Source organism: Eucalyptus grandis, chromosome 9, assembly GCF_016545825.1.
Source record: "Eucalyptus grandis isolate ANBG69807.140 chromosome 9, ASM1654582v1, whole genome shotgun sequence".
NCBI lineage: Eukaryota > Viridiplantae > Streptophyta > Magnoliopsida > Myrtales > Myrtaceae > Eucalyptus > Eucalyptus grandis.
Window position 1 is genome coordinate 33,786,471 of NC_052620.1, and position 20,261 is coordinate 33,806,731.

Consider the following 20,261-nt stretch of genomic DNA (forward strand, 5'->3'; position numbering starts at 1 on the left):
ACTGGAGCATATTCAATAACCATCCAGCATTCAAAAGCTCAAACAGATATGATAACTGAATATTCTCCACCTGCCAAATCGGGCAAGCATGTGGCACTTTATAAACACGTACATGCACGATACATGCAGCATTCCATGAAAATCATCATCGCCTTGTGTTCTCACTCAATTGATGAGTTGGCACAACGACACTGACCAGCCATTGTAAACTTCCAATCCTTTCGAACAGAAGTTCTGAGTTTTTTACAACCACTATCTGTCCCAAAATATACCGCAGTTTAGACTATAGAAAGGTCTAGCAACAGAACTGTCCAAATCACCATGGTACGTCTGGAGTTCATTCCAATTACAGCGAACAATCTAGTAAGCCTTAGGCATCTCAAATTGCATTGTATTCAATTATTCATTCCAGTGAACTCCACCTAAATTCGTAATTTTTGCCAAATTATGTCCACTATCAGCTGTCATGTCTTTCTACCACCCACCCACTTGCACCAATAAAAGTCAATGTTTCTTGGTGTAGAAATCATCATGTGAAGCCAGGGCAACTCTTCATCCATTTTACAACCATAAATGAGCACCATAATTCTCACTTTCATTGGCAGGTTGAGAATAGTGGTCTTCCACACCTTTATGACCCCATCTAATTAGTAACTGCACAGCATTGATGATTTCCGAAATCTAGGCTCTGCAACCTCCAATGCTATTGCAAAATTGTTATGAATCCCACTTGTGTCACCAAGCATATAAAAAATAAGCTGAGCTTCCAACAACTTCCAGACAGGGCAACCAAAAGCTGTATATCTCAGTAACCGAAACGATCATTCAATGAGGTCCGTCCATCACCTGATTGTCCTGCATGACCAAATGACTAGAAATTCAGGTTTTTTCGAATTGATATAATGAACTGGTGAGTAAAAGAGTGTACCTTCAGGAGGCACCCATGATTCAAAATCTGAGCTACCATTGAGAAAAGACGGTTTCTCCGGGCCAAGAACTCGTTTAGGTTTTTTCACATCATTGCTGGACGGTTGCCTGCTAGACAGATCTTCATTTCCTTCACTGTCCAATGAGTAATGCCCTTTTTGATGTTTCAGTAACAATGCCACAGCATCCTCTACTGCAAGTTCAGATCCTCTAGAAGAAGAGCTAGAATGATCATTGGATTTGTCTTCACTGCCTTCAGGTTTCCGCTTCCTAATAATGAGACCGCATGCAGCTTCAATACCTGAAGTTGACCTTGTGTGTGAATCAACGCCAGCCAAAATTTTGCTCCTGTCTTTGTAACCAACAAATTGATCAGAATCAGGGACATCTGAAACTTCTGGTTCCTTGTGTGTTTCTCTTTCTTGTATATCATCTGTGGCACCAAGCCACTGAGGCTTTACAACAGTATATGGAACGGCTTTTTCCTCTGCCTTATCCTCAAGGGTCTTGACATCTACCGGATTTTTGCTTGATTTAGCATTTTGATTAATAGTTCCTTCAGACCTGGAGCCATTAGATGACTTCCCCTGCTTATTTCTTTCTTTTGCTTCTGAAGAAATATGCTTCTCAATAGGGGCCAAAGGATTATCAGAAGCAATAGATTTTGGTTCTTCCACTTTCATCTCTCTTCTTTTACTAGCTTCTCCTGTTGGATCAGCAAACTTCAAGAGATAGAGTATCCGATCCAAATCAGACTGAAGTGAGGATATTTCCTTTTCTAGATGCGCAGTTTTGTCAAGGACTGAAACAGAAACAGAGAATCAGCAACAAGGAAATAAGCAAGATGGTCTTAATCAAGCTGATCAAAACAACAGTGCACTAAGAAACTTCCTTCAGAGATAATTACTTACTAAGCTGAGATGAAAGCCCAGACATGTAAGCATCAAGTGCATCTCCAGCGTCAGTTTCTGCTGCACTGTCTGATTCCATTTTCTTCTCATTCAGAAGCAGCTCTTTCTTCTCTTCTATTTGTTTCCTGATTGTGTCTCTCTTGTCAAGAAGAGTGTCTGCAGTTTCCACTGCTTGGCTTTGGCCAGTCTTAGGGACATTTGCATTTTTCTTTGATCGGTCATAGTATTCATCATCATCACTGAAAAAGAACAAAAAATAACATGCATTTTATTCAAAAGTGTAGCCTCCATTTCTGTTCCTTTGAAAGCTAATTATAGCCCACCACTTGTTCTGGTTTTAATTCCCTCTTTACCAGCTAAGTGGCAAATCTTCAATTCAGTAAGAGAACCTAGCGACTATGAGATACCTTGAATATTCTTCTTCTTCTTCAGTTGTTCCTTTGTTTCTGCCGCGAGATAACTTTCCTGTATGAGCGCCTAAACTCTCTCGTATGCTATCATTCAGGGTCTCTTCTAAGCTTTCAAGCTCTTCCAAGATCTACAGAAAAAGAAAATTGTAATGTGAATTGCAAAGAAACGAAGGAAAAAAAATGCTTGCTAAATGACAAGCTGGAAAAATGATCATATCAAACTGAAAAGGAAGACCAGTAATGCGTACGATACCTGAGTAATTCTCTGTTCATTACGAGCAATTTGAGTTTGTTGTCCTTGTGTTAATCCACCTTGAGCAATGTCTTTAGCACGGATAGCATCGATTTCTTTCTTCATGTGAGCAATCTAAAGTAGAAAATAAATGGGGCAAGCAATCAGATTCATACATTAAACAAGATAAAAAGCATTCCAAACTTTAGAGCTTTCGATTTCAACAGTGACGGCAATCTTTTTGTTGACCATCTTTGATCTGCTAACTACCATCAATTCTTGAAATCAAAGTTCAGAAACCTGATCGCAAAATTCACTAAAGTTTAGTGACCATAGTGGATTTAACCCAACGCTTGCTCTAATTATTTTATCACATAATGACTTATATTCAGCTTGACACATCCTTCTAAGTGAGGTAGGCCACATAAATCTTCTAGCTCCTTAGGCTCTAGTTGGTATCGAGTCCTCTATCGGATTTAAATACTCGAGATCCTTTCTCACTTCTTTTCCCTACCCAATGCTTTTTCAGTCTTCCCAACCCAATGACCTTTTTCCCTGTCATAGAAGAACCATAGGACAAATATTCCTTCCTGCAGTTTGGCCAGAAAAACATTTTCCACAATACAAAAATCCATATCTTGAAGGATCCCACTTATGAATTTAAGCTTTTGGATGTCACAAAGCATCATGCAGACCAAATAATAAATGATGCTACCAAAAAATGAAAACCGAGCCATGTGATCTCTTCCAACAGAGTGCACTTTAAGATTGATAATTCAAAAAAAAAAAAAAAAATCCTCCTTTGATGATATTCAATAACCTTTTTCTGTTTCATGAAATGAACCCATTTACTTTCAAAGCATTTTTGCTCTCTAAAGGGCATTATAGCCTGCTTGTCCTCGCTAGTGCTTTCTGGCTATGGTTCACTTTTAGTTTGGGCATGACCTTTATTGCTTGAAACCGATCATTCTTACTATGCCTAGGGGTCATCGATTCCAGGTTTGGGAAGCGGACCGAGAGGACCAATCCCTAAAATTGGGAATCGGGGACCAGATAGGACAGCGAATCAAGAGGACCAGTTCCCAAAATTGGGAACCAGGGACCACACTAGACATCAGTCTGGTCCAGTCCAATGGAACCCATCATTTTCTTTTCCCACTACTGGATGCCTTCTATTAAAAAGAAATTTAAAAAAAAAAAAAAACGATGGTCACTTTTATTTTTTTGAAATTTTTTTCAAAAAAAAGTATATGTAATCAGTCTGGTCTAGTCCGATTCACCCTTAGAACCAGGAACCAGATTACCCAAACACTGGTTCCATTTTTAGGAACTGGAAACTGGATCTTCATTGTCAAAAACTGGGTGCCTCGAGATTAGCATTTAGAGGCTCTAATTTGATATAATACACACAAAATTCATAATGGACTAAAATACCTGACTTATATTAGAAATTTAACATCATGTTTCAAAAGCAGAGGCATATAAACAACCCAAACACTAAAAAAATTCATGATGGACTGAAAAACCTGACTGAATAAGAAATTTAACATCATGCTTCAAAAGAATGGCATATAAACATTCCCAACAATAACAAAATTCATAATGGTCCAAAAAACCCTGACCTTTTGAGTTCGTTTCAACACTTTTTCACGGGTTTTTTCCTGCTTCTCTGTGAGCTGCCCTTTGTAAGTTTGCCAAGTCACTTCCTCTGTATCATCCTGCCGTCCAAGTCCCAGCTCATTTTTAAGTTCAATAATCAATCTTCTTTAGATTTCTAACAACAAATCCTGAACTCAAATTTGATGAGAACTCAGGGAACCATTTGAAAAGCACATCTGAATGCATAATAAAAAACAGAGTGCACGCTTGAGATATTAGCACACAAAAATGCACATTAAAGCTTCCACATTTTTTCCAAAAATCATCCCTTGACATAATAACGCAGCAAATTTCCAATTGTAGTGGCACCATATAGAAGGACAAATAAGAGCTGCAAGCATTATATGAAAGAGTAACTTCTCACAGACCTCCTCTTCTTCAACAGCATCCTCTCCCATGCCCCAGGAGATACCATCCGCAAGATATGCTTCCTCCCTTGCCCGTCGAAGAGATGCTTCCCTGTCTTGCATTGCTTCTCGCATTTTTGCATCTCTAATAACTTTCACGTCAGCTTCCTGTTAAAACAAGGAAAAAAATTAGCACTTCCCAATGGCATAACACAAAAACTGCATCACCACGCTAACAGGAGCCTCTATTCTCTGTTTTTGTGTAGTAAGGTTAAATGACAATAGTCATGAAGGTAAAAAGGGACAACGTCGAGCGAATTAGAAAAGCTCAAGCTCGTTGAAGAAAATCCAAATGGATTAATCAAGTGTCCCTACTTTGTACTGATCCAGCATTTATAGATACATAAAATGGTCAGTCCTGCAGTCATTTGAAGCCAGCTCTGGCAGAGCGGACAAGCTACGTACTAAGTATTCTTTTCCTGAATAATGATTCTATAAGACTTAATCAGGCTCAAGCTCTTTGGCAGGCATCACCAACGATACTATACTATCCAGAAGAACTTTTCTCCAACACACTATCAGGCCCCATTGCACTTTTGTTCAGCTTCAAAGGAGGCATACCTCTTTGTTGGGCGTAAAAGATTTGAACCTATCCAACCCTTTTAATTGAATCATATACATTACACGTACACTTACTCAATCAGTTCAAAGTATTCCTCGCAGTGATTCTTCAGTCATACGTAAAACCAATAAAAAACTATGCCTTTTTGGAATCCTCTATATTATTTTGACATCTCAAAATGTTCTGGCGGGTAGCGCTTTACCAAAGTTAATTTTAAGATATGTTTCACATTAGTAAAATCTATATCTGCATGACCATGGCACCAAAAGTAATAGATAACAAACCTAGTACCTTTAATTAGTGTGCTCATATTGCTCAATTGGTGAAAGTCATTAATCATACAATGAAGGAAAGGTATAGAATTTGGAAATCTTACTGGTGGCATCAAGTCGCTTGGACCTTGGAATATGTACAGCCGCCAAGATCTGCACAAGCAAAGGAACAACAATGCTCATTATTGTGTCAAGCAAACACGTACATACACCTTAAGCACCAAGTGCCCTCTATCTCATGCTCCAGTACATCCATATTCGTAAGAAAGGTGCCCATATTTGTTATATCAATACACCTTATGAATTGCAAGGAGATTTGTGCTAAGGTGATTGGCTTAAAAGTAGATCTTATAGGATACGTACATTTTCAGCAATGAATTATTGACACATCTAAGACTTGAGATCACTTCCTGATTATACTAATTATATCCACTGGTCCACCTGGACTAGTTATTAACAAATGGTTCAGGGAAAGAAGACCAGGGGGAACATATAGAAATGAAAATGATTGAAATTACAAGTAAAAAAATTGAGAAACTCACTGGCCAAACCGAATAACATCACCAACATGCAAGTCCACATATACTTTTTTCTTGACCTGTTTAAAGGCAAAAGAAAGACCTGTTAAACAACATTTGATAAGAATTACTCCTACTGCCTAGTGGAAGCATGAAAATTTAAGTTTCTGCTGATGGTGAAAACTGATATTTCAAGAATATAAAACAAAGAAGTATCTGAAAACATCAATTAACAATTCAAAGTCTTTATCAGGTAGCTCTGAGAAACTTTGGCATCCGCAGAGCTACATCAAATGAAGGAAAGTTATGAACTATCAAAAATTTCATAAATACAACACACAAAAGAATACTTTGGCCGTTTTAAAATGAAACTGCTCACGATACATGACATAAAAATATGATTCTTTTCGAAAATCGCTATAAATCAAATTACAATTAATTCCTTTAGCAATTTCAAAGAAAATATTTTATCGACAAAAACCAGGGGACGTATACTTGAGAGAAGACATTACACACTCTCAACGGCAGCAAATTGTTTCTTTTATGAATAAATAAATAAAACTGCATTCCAAGGGAGTCTTGAACCAGAGACATAAGACATGGCATGTGCCTAGCAGCAATCTAACTTATTTATTGGCCACGATCAATTGACCAAATTAAGTATGAGTTACTTGCCACTATAGTACCTGGTTCTTGTTCACAAAGGTCCCATGAGTACTCCCAATGTCAAACACATAAGCATCTCCCTCCCCATTGAATTGCAGAACTGGCAAAGAGGCGAAACCAAGCAGTCAGAAGAACACATTCTGTGCAAACACCTTTTAACAGCTCGTTTACAAGCTTAAGCCATAATTAAGGCTATTCTTTAGCAATTCCAATCTTCAATTGGCCTTGGCCAGCGTGCGATTCTTCAGCAGGACGGCATGGCTATGTCCACAAGAAATTTAGAAAAGAACACGAAAAGAAATCGTAACATTACCAGCATGGAATCGAGAGACAGTGGGGTGCTCAAGCACGAAATCGCACAGATCCACCCGTCCAAACATGTACGCCCCCTTCTCGTGTCTACAATCCCAAAGACGAACGCATCAAATTCAGATGACGCGAAAGAGAGGGTGAATTGAAGGCTACTACTCGCAGGAGCTTGCGTAAACAACTCAAGGCACGATGCAAAGAGACCTACACGTTGAGCTGATCGACGATCGCACCGTCCTTGAGCACTTCCAGGAAAAACTGGTGACGAGGCGGCTCGCTCCACGGAGGAATCGTGTAAGGCACCGCGACGCCCCCCGGACGCGGAGCCGCCGCGGGGCTCTCGGACGCGGAGCCACCGCCGTCGGGATTCGAGGCGCCGGTGGCGTCGCTGGCGCTGGCAGCGGCGGGGAGGGGTAGGGTTTCGCGGCGGAGGCGGAGGCGGAGGCATTGGAGCGTCGACCGCGGCGGAGGAGGAGGCCGCCGAGGCGGAGGCTGCCGCTGCCGCTGCTGCTGCTTCTCCTCCTTCGTCTTCCTGGAGAGGTTCGGGAGCTCCCGGTCCGGGAGGTTCCGGTTCGGAAGGCGGGTCGGACACGGGCTCGGAGGCCCTCGGCGGTGGAGGACCCATGGCGGTCGTCATGGCGTTGCGGCGAGGGGAGAGAGCGAATTTGGAGAGGGGAAAGTGGCCGTAAAGGAGCGCAGTGCGGTGCGAGTTTTCAGTTGTCGCGACGGGACGCCGAGGTCGGCCGACGGGCTCCTTAAAAATGAAAATGTCTTCGGATAATTTCGTCCGAGGTTTCTACTTCCCTGGGACAAAAAGCGAGAAATACTCTTATTTTTTTTCTTTTATTAATATCACAAATCTCAAAATCGATAATATGTAACAAATTTACTTGGAAATATTTTTTTTTTGTGCTGGAGAAACCGGCTTGCAACCGACAGCCACACCGTAAACTCTCAAGTAACACATAAGTAGGAGGACCCACCACCTCTAATCACGCAACCGATGTAAGCCACACCGGAACTCTCGAACACATGCAAGTAGGACCCACCAGAATCACATTTAAAGACATCTAACGCTTTTTCTGGATTTTGAACTCTTCACCTTTTGGGCAAAATGAGGATTACAAGAATCTTATCCAATGCGGAGCACCGAACCGGTGGTTTGGAAATAATTTCTTGATCACTGATAATCCCAAACTTATATATTTTTTACAAATTTATTATCCATTAATCTTCGTTAAACTGTGTTAGTATCACGAAAATTCACAAATGGTATACTCATTAATTTCATATATTATTCAACTTAATAATCTGATGGTAAAATTTAACATAAATTAATAAATTGTGAACTTGTTACAAATGTACCGATTTTGAGTTTTTGACGTTAAAAAGTTAGTTTATGATAAATTTATCGTAAATATATCAATTTAATTTTTTTTATATATTAACTCTCTCTTTTTTTCCAAGCCCTGTCATTATTTATAATTCGTGATTTTAGTAAAAATACTTACTCATTCCGATTGAGTCTTTTCATCAATAGCTCTCCCGATATTTAATTGTCCCTGTTACCATTCGTGTCGTCGTAATCCTCTTTCAATTTTCATTGAAAGACTTTCATGACTCTTTAACACCTCGGCGCGTTCCCTCCGATGCTTTGCTCCGCGCACCAATCCTTTGCCTCCACTTTTGCAACTTCTCTTAGGCGCTATAAATTACCCTTGAGATACCATGTCATTCGAACATAATGTTTCTTCTCGTGGAAGAGGGAGTCACATGTCCATGTCGTGGTCGAGACGTTCTCTATTAAGTCAAGATGAGTCATAGCCATGTTGAACATGACATGTGAATTGCATTATTGGGCAATTAAAATGTAATTTCTAATAATATTTCTATACCTTTGCAATTTGACTATTTAGGGGGTAAAGATGAGAATGTGTTCGTTGGCTTGTTTGGAATTTAGAGTTAATGGGTTATGGGCTGAAACAATGTTCCAACCCTGACATGACCCAAAACATATTTCTTTGCTTGTTTTATATTTGTTACTCGATCAATATCAAGATCCGAAACATCTATTATACTTGTTTTTTGTTCGGGCCGTGTTTGGGTTGGGTTTTTTTGACACTCCTAATTGCCCTTAGTACCGTCAAAATTTAAAATGTCATATAAATTTCAGAAAACCATAAAGGAAATCAATTCGCGCGGAACTTATTGTATGGAATGAAATTTTCATGTGTTTTGCTTTAATGATAAAATAATTGTGCTGTAAGATTTTGGTTTATTGAATATACATACATACATAATCATCCATCACCTCGGTCCATCCGCACTATCAAAGAGAGAGCAGCACTCTTTACGAATATCGTCACGTGTTTTAATCAAGATAAGGGAAAAGACCATTTTTTTTTCACCGACTGCAGTGGTTAAAAATTAAGATGAGTGCATTTGATGTAAAAGTAGGGCTCCTCTAGCATTGATGCTTTAAGTTTTCATTAGACTTTGTTCTTTTATGATATTAAATTGATTGCTTTAAATTCCACTTTAATTGTTTATATTCACTCTCTATACGATAGTGCTAGTCCCATTACACGTGAGCCCAAGAGTAAGAAAGAGTCAAAAGAATGCTATCTTTAAAAATCCAACTTTGGAGTCACCATGATTGAAGTACAAAGTGTTGGAGGTAATAGGTTTGAGAGAGAAGAAGTAGTTGCTTGAAGTATTACACCAAAAGACGTCAAGTTTGGAACGCTCAACAGTGTTACCTCCAAAAAGAAAACCCTAGAGTTTTTATATGCACGTTATTGCTTCGGCCCATATGGACCCAAATAACCATGTTTTTTACCTATCGGGCTTGTATGTGGACATATTATTTTGGACTATATTAATAATATATTCAACAATCTCCTCCTATGTTCACCATACAACACAATCCAATAAGTTGGTCAGTGTAATGTTCAAACAAACATGAATCATCCACATTCAGTCCAAGACAATCAACTCGGATCGGTCAAAGAGTATTCCAAAGCAATAAAGTATTAAACTAAATCATCATGTGCAAACTAATTAAGTGAATAATTCTTATCATGAATCGTTCCGAGATTAAAAATCCAAATCCCAAAATAAATCTCGATTCGGTTCATAACCAATATATGCATATTAATCAAGTATAAGTAGGCCAATCAAAATAGTCTAAGGCCTTACAAATATAAGAAACAAGCATAATAATGTCCACAAAATAGAAATAGCAAAATGCAAGTCTCAAGTAAATGGACTTCATCAAAATAGGCAATAGCAGGTAAACTGTCAAGTCCCCACACGCTATATATTCATTCATCAAGTAGGTCATCCCGATATATTCATTCATCAAGTAGGTCATCCTGGTCAGGATCCCACTCATTAAGCTCTCCTCCATCTCTGCCACCCCCTGTAGAATGTCAAATATGAATTTCATATTATCATGAATTCAATCAATTGAATAAAACCTTAGCACCATTCCATCAAGCGGAGAAGAACATATATTGATGTCATAAAGCATCATAAAATCATGTCATAAGCATCAAGCCAGTTTCATAAATTATGAACAATACCTAAACAATGTGATTTACAAAGAGCCATCAACTTAAGTTTATTTGTAGGAGAATAACTATTGTCTAGTTTCAAAGAACAAGACCAATAGTCAAGTCACTTACAACAACCTAGTCATATAATATCAAGTTTCAATTAAGAACAAGACAAATAGGCTTCTTATGTAAACAATTGTTTCTATGTTTCCATTTGGAATGTCACAATTACTGATTCCTTAAAGTCAAATAATCTAGCATCAAGTTTGGAATGAGATCATTTAACCAAAAATGATAGTCTAATCTAGTTGAATTGTATCATCAAGTTTGAAATGACACAATTTTTCCAAATAGAACATTTGAATTAGGTTAAAGTCATCTTCATCAAATTTGGAATGAGACAACTCACCCTCTTCAATTAGTCAACAACTGTGAACATCAATGAAACATATAAACTGTGCTTATCATTGTAGCCAATAAAGAAAGATTTGATAATTCAAAACACAGGTAAGTAAATGGTAGTTAAGACTTGCCTATATAGTCTTTAACCCAGTTCCCCCACTGTTTTGAATAATCGATCTTTAGGCATACCTTTGGTGAGAATATTGGCTATGTTATCCTTCGATCTCACATCGATCAAGGTGATAACCCCTTGTTCTCTCAGATAATTCAACAACGCATGTCTCGGTCTCACATGTCTCTCTTTGAATTAAAGAGAGTATTCTTGACGACTTGGACAGTGCTCGATTATCACAAAATAGGCTTAAAGAATTAATCTTTAGCCGAGTCAAAGGAATATCCATAATCGATTCTTTGTCCACTCGCCTCTTCACCGGGCCGAGGCTAAAGCAAAAGTTCCGATTCCATAGATGACAATGTAATACAAGTCCGTCGTTTGGATTTCCAAGTAATAGCAACTCCACCCAAAGTGAATACATACCCACTAGTGGACTTACTATTTCCAATATCTAAGCACCATGAGGCATCGGAATATCCATCCACAATTGGAGGATAACCAGAATAATAAAGCGCATAATCTTTAGTACCTTTAAGGTATCTCATTAGCCTATTAAGGGCATCCCAATGCTCTTTACTAGGATTACTAGTAAAACGATTCAGCATACCAACTGTAAAGGCTATGTCGGGTCTAGTGCAACTCATAGCATACATGAGACTACCAATTAGTTTCGAGTACTTTAATTGATTCACGCTGGTCCCTTCATTAGGACTCAGTCTATTATTATAATCACATGGTGTCTCACTCGGTTTACACTAATCGTATCCCCAAGTAGAAAGTAGCTGCTCAATATAATGAGTCTGGCTAAGGGAGATGACTTGCCGTTCAAAGCTTACTTTCATACCAAGAATGGTATTAGCAATACCAAGATCTTTCATGTCAAATTCTTTAGCTAAAGTAGCTTTCACGTCACTCACTACAGAATGATCGGAACCAAGAATTAATATGTCATCAACATACAAGCAAATGATGACTATCTTATTTGACATAGAACGATGGTAAAGGCATTTATATGAATAACTAGACTGAAAACCATAACTCTTTACCACTTCATCAAATTTAAGATGCCACATCTTAGGTGCTTGTTTAAGACCATATAGAGATTTATTTAATTTACAAACTTTGTCCTCAAGACCTTTCATACCATATTCTTCTTATTGTTCCATGTAAATTTCCTCATTTAACTCCACATTTAAGAAAGTTGTTTTTGCATCCATTTGATGCACTACAAAGTATTCAATAGATGCCAAAGTAAGAAGAATTCTGATAGTTGATAGATGACACACAGGTGAATAGATATCAAAATAGTCTATTTCACTCTATTGTTTATAACCTTTAGCTACTAAATGTGCTTTGTATCTGACTATTGATCTATCACTATTCAGTTTCTTCTTCAACACCCATTTACAGCCTATAGCTTTAGCCCCTTTTGGCAAATTTACTAGCTGCCAAGTGTGATTCTGCAGCAGAGGGCTCATTTCATCATCTATGGCTTCAGCCCACAGTAGAGATTCCCTAGATCTCATTGCTTCCTGATAGGAGAATGGATCATCCTCAAGATGGTAAGCAACAAAGTCTTCACTAAAACTTTTGGGAATTCTCTCTCTTGTAGATACTCTAACTGGGTTCAATAGCCAACTGTATGGAATTAGTGTCAGAAGGGCCTACTTCATATTCTACAGGAGATTTTGAAATCATATATGTAGATCTAGAAACATTCAAGCCTTGATCTCTGATAAACTTGTTTTCAAAGAACACTGCATCTCTAGATTCTATCACCGTGTTAGTAGATAGATCTAAAAACCTATTTGCAGCGCTATCTTCTGCACTACCTAGATATACACAAGTAATAGTTCTAGATCCCACCTTAGGTTTTTTAGGATCTGATATATTTACATAAGCAATACAGCCCCAAGTCTTAAGAGTATCATATCTACAAGGGCGCTTATGCCATATCTCATAAAGTGTCATGGACAACTTAGAGTGCGGCAACTTGTTCAAGATGTGATTAGTAGTTAGAACTGCTTCTCTCCAATAGGAGGAAGGCATGCCAGCTGTAAAGATTGGGGTGAATAAGGAGTAGTGGTTTCAAGTATTATACCTTCTGAAGCACAAAATTCCTTGAACCTTGACATAGTATATTCTCCTCCTCTATCACTCCTAAACCTCTTAATTTTCAAGTTGAGTTGATTTTCTACTTTAGACTTGAAAATCTTAAATTTTTCAAAAGCCTCATCTTTCGATTTCAACAAATAGACATGACAATATCTAGAAAAATCGTCTATGAATGTTATTAGATACTTCCGACCACCTTTAGTAATGTAATTTCTAAAATCACAAATGTCATAATGTATTAGCTCAAGAAGTTGTGTGCTTTTAGAAATCAATTTAAAGGGTTTTCTAGTAATTTTAGCATGTGCACACACTTCACACTTATCAAATCGAATAGAAGTATCTAATGGAATGTTATGAGTTTTAGCTAAATGTTGCATTTTCTTGTAATTCACATGTCCAAGTCTATTGTGTAGCAACTTTAGATCAATCAAAGTATAATTCACATGGTTTATGCTATCAGTGTCACGCCCCGAACCCCGAGCGCGCGCACATCCCACTACGGTCGATCGAAAATGTGACATCCCAGGATATGTCGCCGACCCATTCATTTCTTTACGCATGCGGAAGCGAAACAAATCCCCTGACAACATTTAACTTGGGATAGAAAAGCAGGCAATCAATCACAATACCAAACACTCATTTACAAACACAAAGGGGGTTTAAATACAACACTGGACTTTCTATCAAATGGACCAGCTCGACAAAAGGGGGACTATCCTACAACCAACTAGCAGGACACGCTCTCCAACCCTTATGACTTCACCGCAACTCCTCAAGGCCAACCAAAGCTATCCGTCGCTCCGTCCACTGGGGACCTGAAATTTTAATCCCACAAGGATGAGACGATGTCTCGGCAAGTTCAACCCCTAAACCCCTATTAGAAAGAAAATACGCCCGGGTGGCCTAGCCACATCACACGAAGACTTACCTCGCCTCGGCCTTCATCCGCGAGTTAGCACAATTTATATAATCCAACCACGTACAATTATGATAACCAAACAACCATGGTACAATCACATCATCAAAACAATTCAACCACTTGGATCGTCTCACGATCAATCGACTCGGCCGATTACATGTCATTCTAGCAAATCCATCATTGCTCTCAAACTACGGCCCTACTCGGCAAATTTAAGTCGGTGGCATCACGGCCCCACTGGCGCGACCTTTAACAGTGGCATTCACGGCCCCACCGGGCGCGACCTTTATCGAGGTGGCATATCACGGCCCCAGGCACGACCTCTTGTAGGTGGTTTTCACGGCCTCATCGGGCACGACCTTCCAAGGTGGTTTATCACGGCCTCTCTGGGCACGACCTCTCAGAGGTGGTTTATCACGCCTCTCGGGCACGACCTTCACAGGTGGTTTATCACGGCCTCTCCAGGCACGACCTTCACAGGTGGTTTATCACGGCCTCTCGGGCACGACCTCTAATAGGTGGTATTTCACGGCCTCATCGGGCACGACCTCTTGTAGGTGGTTTTTCACGGCCTCATCGCACACGACCTTTCCAAGGTGGTTTATCACGGCCCTCTCCGGGCACGACCTCTAATAGGTAGATTTCACAGCCAATCTCCCATCAATTTCTACATTTAGGATTTCATAAAGAATCCCTATAAATCACAATCACACTCAATTCATCACAACCAATCATCAACTTCAAATTTACTAAAGACAAAGAAACGATCGGCACGAAATTTGAGCAAATAAGGTCCCAATGAAAATTTTCGGAATTTAATAAATAATTAAATTTATTCCGAAAATAATTAAATAATAATATCCACAGTTTTGAAATCCACACTCAATTTATAATATCCAATCATCAATTTCAAAATCCGAATGTACCGTAAAGAACCAAGACGAATCGAGGAATTTAGGGTCGACCAAAATTTTCGGAATTTAATAAATAATTAAATTTATTCCGAAAATAATTAAATAATAATATCCAGTTTTCGAAATCCACACTCAATTTATAATATCCAATCATCAATTTCAAAATCCGAATGTACCGTAGCGTAAGACGAAATTTGAGAATTTAGGGTCCCGACCAAAATTTTCAATTTAATAAATAATTAAATTTATTCCGAAAATAATTAAATAATAATATTTTAATAATTTCGAATAATAATATATTATTAAATTATTTAATGATTTCGGGATATTTAAATAAATCAAAAGTAAATTCCTTTATGTCACATCAATGTTTATATTAATATAAACACCCACTTAACTTTAAATTAAACACAACTTAAGTTAATCAAGCACATTAATATAATCTACACTTAAATAAATTAAACTAACCACCTAATAACACTTAACATAAACTAAACACACCTAAAGCATCATTAACCCTCTAAGCGAGGTTTAGTGAGTTAAACTCACCGGATTAGCGAGCCGAGCGAACCAAAACGACGAGGACGACGCGAGGATCGACTTTCCTCAAAGCGGGCCGAGCATCCGGGCTCGGGAAGGCGGCCAAAACGGCCAAGAAGGGGCTGCCATACCCATTTTCTGCAGCTGCTGTCCATGGCGGTTTGAGGCCAAGGAAGGGTAGATCCGGAGCTTGGATGGGATGGAGAAGGACCGGGGAAGGTTGAGGGGTTGAACCGGACCAAGGCAGGACCCGAACGGTGGCCGGAGGTGGCCGAACGGCTCCGGCACGGGTTGATGCAGCAGCTGCGACGCGAGCTGAGGCGAAGTGGAGACGGTGCGACGACAGGCCGGCGAGCGCGCGCGGGCGGTGCGGGACGGACGCACGGCGGCGGTGGCGACGGCGTGCGAACAGGAGCGGATGGCCATGGCTGCGGCTTCTTCTCTGCATTTTTTTTTCTGGTCTTCGCACCATGGAAATGGAGAAGAGAGGCAACGGGAGAGAGGAGGACAGAGGCGTGCGGACGAACGACCACCGCGACGGCTCCGGTGACGGCGACGAACTACGGACGACGAGCGGCGAAGGAGGCGGCGTTCGGGCGGTCGGCTTGGCTGATCCGATCGCACATCCTCCCCCCCTTCCTTTCTCTCTCCTCTCAAGGTTCCAAGGAAGAAGATGATGTTGATAGGTGAGAGGGAAAAACCCCACTTTATGAAGGCCAATGGGCTCTTGTCACTTGTCAACACCCCATTTGCTAGGCTTCAATCAGCATGACATCACCCGCATGATGTCATCTTCTACTATCTCCTCTCCCACAACATTATTCATGGGTGCATTATCATTTCCGCCAAGTCCAAATCCTCAGACATTAATTTATTCAATTCCCATCAATTCTCTTCCATTAAGCCCAATGAAGTCCATAAAATTAATCCAATGTCACCACTCTTCAATTCACATCTTCACTGTCCATAAAACCAACTTAAGTCCCAAAAGCGCGACTAAAGGCGGGCTTACTAATTTCTCGAGCCAAATTAGCCATTCTCTTATTAATTTGCCGAAAAGCTCGGCTTGCATGAAAATCTTCCCAAAGATGATTCAATGATCTTGAAATGATTTGTGACACACCCGACTTCCAATTTCGAATTCCATCTCAATTCCACTAAGGTTAATTTCACTTTGGACGATACTAGCGCGGCCTAACCTACCGAGTAGCCTTTAGAAATTTTCACGCATTTGACCCGTGGTTGATCATCTCAAGCCACAATGTGCATCTTTGAAACATTGGCGACTTTCGGTTGTCGGGGGTAATCTCAAGGTTTCAAATACGAACACAGTACCCAATCGATGAAAAGTCGGTCCAAAGGCCGATCGACAAGAATTGTGCGATCCGGTGGAATCGCCCACACCGATCACATGCCTCTGTCGAGTCAACCTATCTCCGATCTCTAATCGATTTTAATCGTGCCGTAATGACCCTTGCAGACTAGCTCTGGCCGAAAAGTCACTTCCCGGTCAAATTCTCGAGTCCGATGCATTAGAAACTCTTAACAACCTTCACCCGATAGACTAGTTTTCATATGAGTGGCCGACTCAAGGAAAGAACTATATGCGTCAACGAAATGCCCGTCTCAATTTATTGAAAATAGGATTGGAAAATCGGGATGTCACAATCGCATTTAAACTTAACCTATACATACCATTAACTATGAATGCACAACCAAAATAATATGAGTTAACAGATAAAGTTACTCTACCATTCATAGTTGAAAAAGACATACCAGCTTTATCAAGTAAATTCATAGATATTAAATTCTTCTTAAGTAAATGTACTACTCTAACATGTTTCGGGAGTTAGTAATTTACCGAAGAAAGCACCAAATTTGCGGTTCCAAAGATGAGTCACCTTTGCCTCACCACCATTGCAATTTTTCACAATGTCTTTCACTTCTGTGACCTCAGTGAGTAAATTCTTGTCATTTGTAGCATGACAAGTAGCGCCACTGTCCAACCACCACTCAGAAGAGATGCTGGCCTTTCCATTCTTCATCATTCCAATAAAGGCTCGAGGCTTAGATCCTCTAATTAGCATATTGGCCTCATTATGTGGTGTGTCGTTATTTGGCTTCCTTGGCAACTTACACTCTGCTGCCCAGTGACCCCACTTTCCACAGTTATGGCACTTGCCCTTCTTCTTCTTTTTGAAGATAATCTTTTTGGCCTCTAATTGTAAAGAGGATTCACCTTTTGGTGACTTGGACTTTTTCTGAGGTTTATTGGAGTGTGAAACTAAGTTGGCAACTGACTTTTGTTGTCCCACTTGTTCCAAACTCTTCCTAGTGATATTTTGATCCTCAATGTGAATATACCTCTTTAATTCATCAAGTCCCATCTGTACCTTCATCTGTGCATTTCAGTCTTGAAAAAACTCCATTCAGTTGGCAATTTGCTCAACACAAGACCGACAAAGAGATTATCGGACATATCAGAATTATCATCTTTCAACTTGTTCCTCATGTTCTCAAATTCAACTAACTGAGAGGTGATGCTTGAATTCATAGTGAATTTAAAGTCAAAGAATTTCTCCACTAGGAGGGTTTTAGATAACCCTCTTGTTTTTGAACCGAGCGTTCAAGTGATCCCATATCTCTTCGCCGTCTTATACTCACTATAAGTCATAGCCAAATTATGATTTAGAGAGTTCATCAAGTAATCTCTACAAAAATCCTCATCTTTGTTCCGTTGATATTCATTCACATCTTCAATAGTAGATGTAAAATCGCTCAATACAGTATAGAATATGTCACGTTCTTTTATGCCAAATTGAACATGTAATTTCCAGCCATGAAATTCAGTAACATCAAAAGATTGCAACTTTATAATATCATAGCAACTACGCTTTGCCATTTTAATCAAAGCAAAGTGTTAGAAAGAGTGCATCTTGAAGTCCTTAGAGCAACAAAGTTGAATAACTCCCTAACCTTGATCAAACCGCTTTGTAGAGATGGAATTTGCCAAAACAAACCCCAAAACAGATCTGGAGCGCCCAAAAACCTTAAGATGGACTGCCCTTGTTGCTGAAACTCGCTGAAAAATTTCGCCCCCTGAAATTCGTTAGAAATTTCGTCCCCAAAATTCGCTAGAAATTCAAATGGAAACTTCCGGGTGCCATAACTTTTCTGTCCGACCTCCGATTGACGTGAGTGACCACTCAAAACGTTCGTAGCGACGAGTAGATCAAAGCCCAAGTGGTTTCACCCTCTTAAATTGGCTATAATTTTTGGGTTTTTTAATCAAAGATTTCGATCATCCGAATCTTCAAACTCGGATCCCGGCCAATATCACCGTCGAAATCGAAAGTAAATTACAGCCGCGAGTTCGTTTGACGAAATCTTCAAGAACACACTTTACTTGCTCAAATTCCGACACACGAACCTAATACTTCAAGATTGTTGGAGGTAATAGGTTTGAGAGAGAAGAAATAGTTGCTTGAAGTATTACACCAAGAGACGTTAAGTTTGGAACATTCAACAGGTGTTCATACTCCAAGGCGTAGGAAACCCTGTAGTTTTTATATGCACGTTATTGTTATTGGGTTTACCATACACCAAAATAACCATGCTTTTACTTATGAGGCTTGTATGTGAATATATTATTTTGGACTATATTAATAATATATCCAACGCAAAGGACATGCAGACATGTCCAAATTAGGAGGACTGCAACAGGGAAAGATATGGTTACGCTTGAGAAGAAAACGACCTTTCTGTAGGAAAGAAAAGGATAAGTTGCCTTGTATTTTTTTTTTTTCCATCGTACATGTTAGTAACCGATGTCGAAGCATGTTTCGATTAATCTGCATGGACATTTATCAAATCGGCTCAAATTGCATGCTCAGTTTCTGCAATGGCGGCAAGGTAGTGTTGGGATGAGTCGAAATATAATTTAAAGTGAGTTTTTTACTTTCTACCGCAACCTTAGGTGTAAGTGGCAAAAAGAAATCGAGTGGGTGAATTACTGCGATTCCACACATCGTGAAAGGCTAGAGCATATAACTAACACGAGCGAAAAGTTCGATCATCAAACCCACGACACCTTTTGCTCAAAAAAAAAAAAAAAAAAAAAAAAAAAAAACCCACGACACCTGTATAAATACTAGGCAACCTCGAGCGTTTGCCGGAGCAAATCCAAAGCTGCACCCTCCTCTTCTTTTCTCCACTTCCTTCAACTCTCTTCTGAAGAAACATGACGACCATGCATACATCTCCCCCTCCAAGAAAACCAAGGCAAACTGTTCGGTCCACGCCAAAAGAAACTGACAAGATCCACGACGGGAAATGGTGCAGCAACGCGTTCTCGAGGCGGCACAGGTGCATCCTGAGTAAAGCCTCTGAGCTTAGGCAACGCTTCCGCGTTCCTGTGGCCGTTATTTTGTTCTCCCCTGCTGGCGAACTCAAGTGTTTCGGCCTGCCCTTGATCGAAGAGGTATTCCTGACTTACCTCTGTCATCAGTACGGCCTGATGCCGCCAATGAATGCTGAGGCTGAGAAAGAGTGTGAATTGTGCCTGAACAAGGAAGACTGTGCCTCCCTGATCAAGAAGTACCTCGACCCTGTGGTCCGCCTGCTCAAGAAGTTAGTGAGTTTTGAGAACGACCCATCTTTCCTCCGACCCGTTCACCCTCTCTCTAGAAGAAAAAGGCAGACAGGATCGTCTTCCTTCCAGAAAAGTTGCAGCAACATGTTGTCGAAGAGGAGCATCTGCATCCTCAATAAAGCCTCTGAGCATGGAAAACTCACCGGCGCTTCTGTTGCCGTTATTATGTTCTCCC

General features: G+C 39.9%; 1 protein-coding gene across 1 annotated transcript; it reads right to left on the minus strand.

Annotated features, from left to right (window-relative positions):
• Positions 1-49: 49 nt before the first annotated feature.
• Positions 50-7,503, minus strand: LOC104420705 (kanadaptin; the record flags this gene model as incomplete). Its single annotated transcript, XM_010032499.3, has 12 exons — positions 50-855; positions 929-1,729; positions 1,839-2,077; positions 2,246-2,376; positions 2,502-2,615; positions 4,103-4,198; positions 4,508-4,654; positions 5,485-5,533; positions 5,923-5,978; positions 6,585-6,664; positions 6,878-6,963; positions 7,082-7,503. Coding segments are annotated over 12 exons (2,271 nt in total), but the record flags the coding sequence as incomplete, so codon positions are not given.
• Positions 7,504-20,261: the final 12,758 nt, after the last annotated feature.